Source organism: Silene latifolia, chromosome 1 (assembly GCF_048544455.1).
Source record: "Silene latifolia isolate original U9 population chromosome 1, ASM4854445v1, whole genome shotgun sequence".
Taxonomy (NCBI): Eukaryota; Viridiplantae; Streptophyta; class Magnoliopsida; order Caryophyllales; family Caryophyllaceae; genus Silene; species Silene latifolia.
In genome coordinates this window covers 186,616,424-186,627,851 of record NC_133526.1, presented here as the reverse complement: position 1 = coordinate 186,627,851, position 11,428 = coordinate 186,616,424, and the positions used below count along the sequence as shown (strand labels likewise).

The 11,428-nt window shown below is 29.4% G+C and overlaps 1 protein-coding gene across 1 annotated transcript; it reads left to right on the top strand.

Moving 5' to 3' along the window:
• The first annotated feature begins 8,897 nt into the window (after positions 1-8,897).
• On the top strand, positions 8,898-10,180 carry LOC141588873 (protein REDUCED CHLOROPLAST COVERAGE 3-like). Its single transcript, XM_074410247.1, has 4 exons — positions 8,898-9,452; positions 9,554-9,616; positions 9,707-9,808; positions 9,986-10,180. The coding sequence occupies exons 1-4, from the start codon at positions 8,913-8,915 to the stop codon at positions 10,178-10,180; spliced, it is 900 nt and encodes a 299-aa protein (XP_074266348.1). The 5' UTR covers positions 8,898-8,912.
• The last annotated feature ends 1,248 nt before the right edge of the window (positions 10,181-11,428 follow it).

The window sequence follows — 11,428 nt, the reverse complement described above, 5'->3', positions numbered from 1 at the left end:
ATAATATTTCTTTTAATTTGTTATTAAACGTATATTGTGGTGTAATTTTACTATTATACTTTCCCGATCAACCTATTTGAATTTGTATTTTTGTATTCACGAGTATAATCGTCTCTAACCTATATTTTTCCTTTTCATTTTATATGAACTATTATCAAACCATATAATAAAAGGAAGCGAAAGTGAAGTTTCGGGTAAATATTAAATAGTATGATTTCTAAATTCTACTTCGTATGTTTTTAAGTTTATGTGTTTTTTTTTTGTCAAAACAGGAATAATTCATAAAACTTACTCTCATAATTTCCTAAAAAAACCTACTCTCATAATTAATGGTAAATAAATAAGTACAAATAATTGAATGGAAAATCTTTAAAATTTCACAATTACTTTTTGAACCATCATGACAATAATTAATCATTTTAATTATGTCATTTCTCTTCCAATTTAAGTTTTCTCCAACTCCCATCTTTTGATTGTTTTTCTATAAAATTTACTTTACCTTTTTAAGTGGTTTATGCTGTTTTAACCATTATAAGATTTAATGATCGTTGATTTCAAAATGGAGATCTTATAATATTTCTTTAAATTTGTTATTAAGCGTATAATGTTGTGTAATTTTACTATTATGCTTTCTCGATCAACCTATTTGAAATTGTATTTTTCTATTCATGAGTATAATCATCTCTAACGTATATTTTTCTTTTTCATTTCATATGAACTATTATCAAGGCATATACTAAAAGGAAGCGCACTAAAAGGAAGCGAAAGTGAATCTTCAGATAAATATTAAATAATATGGTTTCTAAATTCTAATCCGTATATTTTTATGTTTATGTGTTTTTTTATTCAAAATCGGAATAAATTATTTTATAGTCTACTATTTTTATTTTTATGTAGGATCTTGGACATAAGTATAACAAGAGATGGATCAAATTCTTGAAATAGTAATAAGGAACTTAAAAAGATTATGAACCTTTTGGAATTCGGATTTAGGGAATATAGTTTTTTAGATTATTGAGCTATTGAAATGAATTATTTCGCAATACATGGAGTAGATACCGACCATACCGTTGAATCGTATATAATATTTTTCTATCGATATAATAAATGTTTTTCGGATGTAAATAATATTTGAAGCATGCACGTGGTGATAAGACTTCAAAGATATTTCTATGGGAGGGGTTGATGGAGAGGTTTGGAAATAATTTGAAGATGACTATACTGAGGTATTAAGTTTACAACCTTATAAGGCGTCATTGAAGATTTTTCCATACGGAATTTATTATATACGGATGGCTTCAAATTTTAATATTTAAAAACTTTGCTTTATTATATTGCTAAAACACAAGTATATATAATGAGTCGTCCTTGTCATTGCTCCGTTGTCAAGTTTCTCAAAATTAGTAGCTGCCACATTGTAACTTGCAGGATTCGATTTACAAAAATAAATCAAAGTTGTCAAAGAAATAAGCTATTAACTAACTAATTTCTATGTATTTCAAGACTATATATTTTTAAATGGATCAACAACTAATTGCTCGAACAAATATTAACAATACGATAAAAATATCAAAACTAAACAATAACATAAAAAGGCAAGTTGAGCATATGTTTGAGCGACACGTGGCAATGCCCTATATCCTCATGATGACACATGGCACCTACTTATTAGCTACTTATAATATATGGCCTTCTTATTAATTCACCAAAAAAAACTAAATAAAAATAAAAAATCATAGTCATCATTGTCCCTTAAATAATCAAATATAAAAGCATCCATAAAAGTGAGTTAACAACAAATTAAATAGGTAGATAAACAAGCAAAAAGGTTTAAATCAACTAAATCCATCATAAAAATAAATTAAGAGCAACAATGTTCTAATTAAATAGGTAGGTGAACAAGTAAATGGTTTAAATATTTGGCTCTTGCAATTCTTAAACTGAATAATAAGTCAAATATATATATGAATCAAATTTCAAGTCTCGGGACACAATTTCCTATTTTTTCTCTCTTAATCTCTTCTTCAAAAATCTTAATTTAAAAAATTGTAACATACTTATAAATAGTCCCTACTTCTCCTCACAATTACATATTTTATAATTTTATATCCCTTTTATATTATTTTGATTAAAATATTATAATTATAATTTATAATTTAATAAAAAAAATCAGGCTTTAAGTAAAAGTTAATAGTTTAATGAGAAAACTTAATTTCTTTCCTTATATAAGTAGATGGAATTTAGAGGGAAAACTTTTGAGAATTTTTTTTCTCTTACTAGTAAGGGATTTTAATCATTATTTTGCATCTAACATGTCAAATAATCAATTTAAATCTAACAAAATACTATTGTATATTATATATTATTCATATATTATATATTAGCTGAAACGAGACGACAATTTTTTGCAATTCTGTTAATAGCGCATGTTATTACGACCAGTGCAATTATTGCACGGGTTTAAAACAAGTAGTTTTTTTTAATTGTATGTAATTTAAAGGACTAAAACTAATAACTTTTTAAATATTTTTAAATTGTATATTCTATACATTGTACAAAATCAAATAACTATCTAACCTCCTCCATAAGAACTTCTCTAAGAGATCTTTGTCCAATTTCATCAGCAACGCAAACATCCGCACATCCAATCCACAATACATTTAAACATGTATTTACATAATGACAATGTATCAAAGTTAAAATTGTTATTTTCTACACATACCATTGCTAAAAGTATTTTTTTACAACTACCACAATATCACTAAATAAAAAAACAAGACTTAATAAGACTTATACACGGTTTTAGAAATACTTAATAAAAAAACATCGAAAATTAGGTAGGCAATACGTGTTAAGGCACTAACAAGACCCCGACACTGTGTGTTATCAACCACGAGTCTTCACCGATTCATTCTGTCTTGAACGGAAATCTATTTTCAATAACAATCACCCTCTTGTTTTCCATACTAACAATATCTCAAAAGAACAAATCTAAAGTTATTTGATTACGTGTAAATGCAATAATGGTCGTCAAATGCATGGCATATTTATACACTACAATTATCACCTAATGGCCTACTACTAATTATCTACTAATCCTCAACTTAATGGCCAGTTAATTAACATGTAACTAATGATCAAGGAAAACAAGTACTTATATCTACCACTACAAAAAACGCTCCAACACAACGGGATATTGCGATTAAATAAAAACGGGTCGCTATTTGAAGCTATGAAACCGAGTGGCAACGGTTCTGTACCAGTGTCATTTTTTTTAAACTGGGGACCCTGCTTTTGCGAGTGTCCCTGTCTCAAAATCTCTTTTGCGACAGAAATCACTAAATTTGCAATTGTTATCAGCGTCGCAATTGCAAATGGCCGAGTTTTTTTTTGTTGTATACAAAATCTAACAGTCGAAGATATCTAATCTAACAGGCTTGAAAATATTTTCTTGTTACTTTACAGTCGTAAAAATTACAGTAGGGTTTTTGAAAATGCTCATACTGAGACTCTTGCAAATAATTTTGTTACAAAGATACGTAGTACGCTGTTATGTTTAAGCCCTCCATAATATAGGACACATACTATTTTTTCCGTTAAATAGAACTTTAAATAAAAAGCTGAATCCGAAATTACAATGTTCAGAAAGAGGGTATAGTAAAAGCTTGGCACAAGTTGCCTATTCAAAATTACAAAAGTTCAATACAAAGGTTGGAAGTTCATCCCACATAAATGACATTTTAATTAATTCAGACCGTATCTAAGTAAAGTAAGATCTCACCTTGTATATGCGCGGTATTTATATATCTTTTAGTTTATAAATAATATACTCCCTCCTATTCATTCATTTTGTCCCCCTTCTATTTTGCACAAGAATTAAGAAAATGATTTTGGACCACACAAAACACTTTATTCCACCCTACCCCACATGTAATTAAATTTGGACCACAAAAAAGGAAAGAGGGACAAAAATCCGACTAGCTTCGATAAGGAAATAGGGACAAAATGAATGAATAGGAGGGAGTATTATTTATAGATTTGAAATTGACATATTATTCATTTTTTATATTTCAATATGAGTATAAAAAATTGAAATGGAAAACTAATCAAAAGAATTGAACAAAGCCATAAATGTATATTTCAGTGAAATTTTTTACTACAAAACTAATGGTGCCAATTTATAATTTTTCTCAAATAATTTTAAAGTTTTTTTTGTCAGAAAGTTAATAATGTCAGTTCATAAGTTTTTTAATACGAATTAAGTAAGTGGTATTTTTTTTATACCAAACTAATAATATCAATTTATCGGGTTTTCGAATTTTTAGATTTATACCAATTTTACTTTATTTTAATTAAAAGCTTATAATTTAGTTATAAAAAAAGATAATAATGGTAAAAGATTATATCTTAATTAAAAGATAATCATTTATTAAAAATAGAGTCTTATTATTTCCTTATTTAGCTAGATTTCTTTTGGAGGGAAAACTATTGAAAAGTTTTATTCTCTTGGTAGTAGGGGGATTTAATTTAAAGAAATATTATAAGATCTTCATTTTGAGATCAACGGTCATCTTATAATCAATACTATATATTAAATCCAGAAACCAAGGGACTTCAATGTAATTAAAAAAAGTTATACAAATTAATTATATTATATAGTTTTAAATCACTAGCACCGTGTGATGGACCCGATTAAGGGATCTCAATGCAAATATTATATAGTTTGGGTTAAAATTAAATTATATAGAAACTTGGTAATTTCCTAAACATTTGCAAGAGATAAAACATGGTAAATTTCCTTAAAATAAAATAATTAATTAAGATGGTCAATTTCCTTAAAATAAAATAATTAATTAAGATGATCAATTTCAAGGAGACTAAAAGAAAGAAGATGCTTGGTAATTTTCCTAAATATTTATAAAAGACTAGAAGATGATCAATTTTCTTAAAATAAAATAATTTTTTAGTATAAACATGCACACTTATGGTATTAATTATTATCATCATAAAATTATATATCAAATTTAAAATCTATGCAATTTTATTAAACTTTATAGTTTATTAGATGTATAGAGATGTTAATTATTTAACATACAAAAATATAATATAAGTAGATTATAAATAATTCAAGTTAAATTTCATAATATATAATATTGCATAATTCTTTCGATTTGATTTAATGCATATATTTAATATATATATATATATATATATATATATATATATATATATATATATATATATATAGAGGCAAGATCCTAGGTGAGTTTGCCCCTTTTCGTGAGTTACCCCGTTTTATATACCATTGGATCTAACAAGATCGAAATGAGATTAGACCAAAAAAAAAACACTCATTTTTTTTCTCTCTCCTCCTCTCATCCTACGTTTTCCCTGCTTCCATTCTTCCCCTCTTTTTTTCTTATTTTCTTCATCTTCTTTTTTTTTCTATCCTATTTTCTTCATTCTTTCTCTCTTTTTCCTAATTTCTTCAATTTTTTTTGTAATTTCAATCGTCTACACCAAATTCATTCACAAATTTAATTATTTTAATTGATACGATCAATTTTTCCTCCAATTAATGATGAAATTTCGAAAAAACCCTAATATATCAAATCAAATCCGATTTTTGTGTTTAATTTTCCGTGAATTGCGGTAAAAAAAGCGGGATGAGAATAACAAACACTCGTCGATTTCTTTTTTTGCGATTTCATGATTAATAACATTAGTAAAGAACAAATTCAACAGAAAATTTGTTGATTACAACAAATTCTGATAAGGTTTCATTATTTTTTGTAATTTGCAGGTTGAATGACGACGTTGAACAGGGATAATTGATGCTCCATGGAATAATTGACGTCGTGTAATAGAATAATTGATGTTGTATGATAAAATAATTACGTTACTATAATAAAATAACTTGTTTATTGAGAATAATGTTCTCTGGTATGTATAGTTATTTTAATGTAGAAACTCGATTATTGTAATGTAGGAACTCGATTATTGTAATGTAAAAACTCGTATTTGTAGTTGATGTATTGTAGAAACTCGATTTATTGTAATGAAGAAACGTGGTTATTTAATAGTTATTCAAATGCGAAACTAAGTTATTGTAATTTGGAATCTCGATTATTGTAATGTAGGAACTCAATTATTGTAATGTATAAACTCAATTATTGTAATGTAGAAACTATGGTATTTGTAGTTATTGTAATGTAGAAACTCGGTTATTGTAATGAATAAAGTCGATTATTCTATATGTTATTGATTATTCACTCGTTAGTTGTTTAAAGTCAGTTTAGTTATTTTACAGTCCATTTATTTTGCAATCCATTTACTTCTTGGGTGTTCTGTTAAGTTATGTTCTAGTTTGGTGATTTGCAGGTTGAATCACGATAGACGCGGATAATTGACGTTTAATGGAAAATTGACGTAAATTATTACAATAACTATGATTGAACTTTACAATAACCATGAGTGAACTATTGCGTACTATAATAATTATTACAATAACCATGATTGAGCTTTACAATAACCGTGATTGAACTTTACAATAACCATGATTGAACTATTGCGTACTATAATAATTATTACAATAACCATGATTGAGCTTTACAATAACCGTGATTGAACTTTACAATAACTATGATTGAACTATTGCGTACTATAATAATTATTACAATAACCATGATTGAGCTTTACAATAACCGTGATTGAACTTTACAATAACTATGATTGAACTATTGTGTACTTTGTCTCATACTTAATCCTTGGAGTTAAACATTAACATGAAGTTGTCTTGCTGATGTTTTCACCATTCTTCCCAACGAGAACCATGTGTAGCCTATTGATGAGGGTTGAACCAGCAAAAAGTGAAGGCTCGTTGCTGAAAGAAATAAAAACAAAAAAGGGCGTAAGTTGAAAATAACTATGCAACTAAAATACAATAACCATCCATAAGTATTGAAGTAACCATAAAAACACTATAAAATAATTGGACAAACAAATCGAGTCAAATTCATATTTATTTTAAGTTCAATAGTAAAGTAAAACACAAGTTATTTTATTACAGTAACGTAGTTATTCTATTATACTGCGTCAATTATTCTATTACATTGCGTCAATTATTTTATTGAACATCAATTATATTTGTTCATCATGATTCAAATTGCTGCAAATCGCAAAAAAATAACGAAATCTTATCAAAAGTTATTGTAATGAACAAATTTTATGTTAAATTTGTTGTTTCCTAATGTTATTAGTCATGAAATTGAAAAAATTATGCTTACCTTCTTTTCGCAATCTTACATTAAGGTTTTCTCCATATTTGGGGCAAAATTTGAAGAATTGCTTTCTTCAATCAAATTAATCGTAAGATAATTGATGAGTTTTGTGCTTTTCGTTTTGTAATACTCAAATTTTGTGAAGAATTAGTAAAATTGTGCCATGAATTGATGAAGTCGAATTAGTGAGCAAGCACGAATAAGTGAATATGTGAACAGGGGGAAAGGAACTGGAGAAACAATGAAAAAAAAAGAAGCAGAAGACGTGAAGTGCATAGAATAGAAGGTTTATATAAAAGATGAAAGATCTAATCTCAGCCATCCATCTTAGATTAGATTAGTGGTTCAGATTAAGAGGGGTAACTCACCAAAAAAATCAAACTCATATGATCCTATTTCTATATATATTATATATATATATATATATAGAAATTGAATCATATGAGGCACCCTCTTTAGGGTGAGGTAGCTGTACCCATCCTAAACCATTAGATCTAAAAATAATAGACCCACTAGATTATGCCACGTGTCCCCTATATAATTCTAATTAACTAACACCCACATTTTTCGTTCATTTACCGAATTCATTTACTTTGTCCACTTTCTCTGTCTACAATTCATCTTCAACCGTTTGTCTAAAAAAAAAAAAAATTCATCTTCAACTGAGCTACTCCATGTTCGCCATTATCAGCGAGCTTTTCGACCGCCATTATCATCCTGAAATTAGGTAACTTAGATCAACTTATCTTCATTTCGATTCATCCTGCTTTCATCCGTATCCATCATACTAATTTTCGATCTACTTATTTAATTTGCTAAATTAAAGCTCAACTAGTTTAATTACTCATTTGATTGCGTTTCCTTCTCTCTCTTCAACTCAGCTCCAGTGATTCGAAGTTTGAAGCAAAGGAGAAATCAGGAGGCATTGTCGTTTAGGTTTTGGCGCGCGCACCATCGCCATGGACGGCTTAAGCTCAATTCTTATCCAAATTTCGACTCTCAAGGATATGTTTGACAAGGTTTACTCTAATTTTCATCTCATTCGATTCCTATGTTGTTGAGTGTCTTAAATTATTGCAAATAATCGAAGAATTAATTCGTTTTAGGTTAAAGATGAAATCGAAACGAATAATCGAAGTTTCTATTTCCTTATTGCTAGATGATGAAATCGAAGCGATTATTCGAAATTTTAACCTTTTGTGATTGCTGCGGACCTACTGGTAATGCCGAAGTTTATCATTTCGAAAACATGATCAAAATTCCTCTTTTTTTTAGGTTAATGATGAAATTGAAGCGAATATTCAGATTACAAGGCAAATTGAGTCCGAAATTGTTAAGTGTGAAGAAATTGAGGCCGCACTTGCTGCTAGAGAGTCGGAGCTGATGAAGCTAGTGTATTTCTTTTGATCGCCGTCACTGGTAATTTCTTTTGAATTTATGATATTTGATTTTATTTGTTTTTTTGTTCTATGATTATATGATACGAGGTTAAAATCTTGTTCATAAGATAATATTTTGTTCCTGAAACATAATACAGGTTAAAATCTTTAGGATTTTTTGTCATTGTTACGCTACCTAAATGTTGTCTAAATTCATAAGCAATGTAATGTTGGAATGTATTTTGCTTAGACGATGGTAACTTGTGACACGGTTTATTTTGCATTTATGTTCAGTTTACGCCGTCTATTACATAAGGCGCCGAATGCTGAACTTTCTGGAGAAAGTGCATCTCCAATGGATGTGGATAGACTGGAAGATTCAAGAGGTCAGGTCATCAGAATACTTAATGACAGCTTAACTAAACTGCAAGAGGAGAAACCAGTTGACAGTAAATCAGCGATCAGATGGGAACTAGCTTGCTGTTGGATACAGGATTTGCAGAAGAAAGATAATGATGATAAAAGTCCACAGGAAGTTGGGAAAAAGAGTAACGATGAATTATCAGTTAAAGGTTTGGGAAAGGAATTCAAGTCACTGAAAAAAAGAGGGAAGAAATCATCCTTAGATGCAAAAGAAGAGAATGATTCTGAAGTTTCTGGTGTTGACCCTAATAAAGGATTGAGTAAAGAAGTTGAAGTTACAGAAGAGGCTACAGGAGTAGAGTTGGAAAAGCTACTTTCAGAAGACGCCTTCTTACGCTTGAAGGAAACAGGAACATGCCTTCACCTAAAGGTCCCTTAACCTCTATGATTGGACCGTAAATGTCTTATTATATAGCCGGAGTATGTTTTCTTGGATTTTTTTTCTTAATGCCATTATTCTTTTTGTCACAGACCGTTGATGAGCTTAAGACAATGGTACAAAGCTATTACGAAGAAGTTGCTCTACCGAAACTGGTATCTATTAAGTATTATCTCTTTTCATGTCATTTGACTTAGGTTCACATTTTTCCTGATTCTGACAGAGACAAATGCTATTGTACACAGGTATCTGATTTTGCATCACTAGAACTTTCGCCTGTTGAGGGACGTACTTTGACGGACTTCATGCATCTCAGAGGACTGAAGATGCGTTCTTTGGGTCGTGTGGTAAGGATTGTTTACCATTTATCCTTTATCTGTGACTTCTACGCTGTTCCTGATAAATTACATAATACAGTTTTTTCAAAATATTCTCCAGAGGCCGGCATGTTCATGAGTAAAAGAGTTCACATAAATGCTTTAAGATGATCTTACCGACATTCCTCATTTTGCCATGTGTTCTAGGTTGAGTTGGCAGAAAAGCTCCCTCACATACAATCTCTGTGTGTCCATGAGATGGTCACTCGATATATACACGGAAATATATATTTAATCCTAGCATTCATTGTTGCTAGCTGTTACGTACTAACAAATATTCCTTGTTTCTATGTTTCAGATACTCAAGGAACCTTCTTGGTTGTGGTTTCTCTGGGACAATAGAAGGTGGGACAATAGAAGGTAATATTGTGAAATTTGGCTCATTCCTCTAACAAATATTACTTGTTTCTTTGGGACAAGAATATTGGAGCTAAAATAGAAAGTAATATTGTGAAATTTGGTCACAAAATGGTTGAAATCACCTATTTTGCTCTTTTTATTATTTTGTGAATCATAGACCTTGTTTCGTGAATCCTAGGCCTTATATTGTGAAACTTGGTCATAAATGGTCAAAATCGCCTGTTTTCCTCTTTTTCTTATTTTGTGAATCATATACCTTATTTTGTGAATCTTAGAGCTTGTTTTGTGAAACTAGAAGGTAATATTGTGAAATTTGGTCATAAAATGGTCGAAATCACCTATTTTGCTCTTTTTCTTATTTTGTGAATCATAGACCTTGTTTCGTGAATCCTAGGCCTTATATTGTGAAACTTGGTCATAAATGGTCAAAATCACCTATTTTGCTCCTTTTATTATTTTGTGAATCCTATACCTTATTTTGTGAATCTTAGAGCTTGTTTTGTGAAATTAGAAGGTAATATTGTGAAATTTGGTCATAAAATGGTCGAAATCACCTATTTTGCTCTTTTTATTATTTTGTGAATCATAGATCTTGTTTCATGAATCCTAGGCCTTATATTGTGAAACTTGGTCATAAATGGTCAAAATCACCTATTTTGCTCCTTTTATTATTTTGTGAATCCTATACCTTATTTTGTGAATCTTAGAGCTTGTTTTGTGAAACTAGAAGGTAATATTGTGAAATTTGGTCACAAAATGGTCGAAATCACCTATTTTGCTCTTTTTATTATTTTGTGAATCATAGACCTTGTTTCGTGAATCGCCTTATATTGTGACGGTCATAAATGGTCAAAATCGCCTATTTTCCTCTTTTTATTATTTTGTGAATCATATACCTTATTTTGTGAATCTTAGAGCTTGTTTTGTGAAACTAGAATGTAATATTGTGAAATTTGGTCATAAAATGGTCGAAATCACCTATTTTGCTCTTTTTCTTATTTTGTGAATCATAGACCTTGTTTCGTGAATCCTAGGTCTTATTTGTGAAACTTGGTCACAAATGGTCAAAATCGCCTATTTTAGTTTTTGTGTTCCACAAGTTTAAATTTTGATTGATTAGTGGTTGTGACTTCTCTATTAGTTAGAGACCTTAGAGATTGGTCATGGTAAGACTTCATCAGTAGAGCTGATGAAGCTCTGCATACTTGGGTAAATAGGGGGTCTTATTAA

Bases quoted from the DNA above. Each gene is read 5' to 3' on its own strand.
- LOC141588873 (XM_074410247.1), top strand. From the start codon at position 8,913: ATGGTAACTTGTGACACGGTTTATTTTGCATTTATGTTCAGTTTACGC. The intron at 9,617-9,706 runs GTATCTATTAAG...TATTGTACACAG, and splicing joins AAGTTGCTCTACCGAAACTG to GTATCTGATTTTGCATCACT. The intron at 9,809-9,985 runs GTAAGGATTGTT...CATGTGTTCTAG, and splicing joins TGCGTTCTTTGGGTCGTGTG to GTTGAGTTGGCAGAAAAGCT.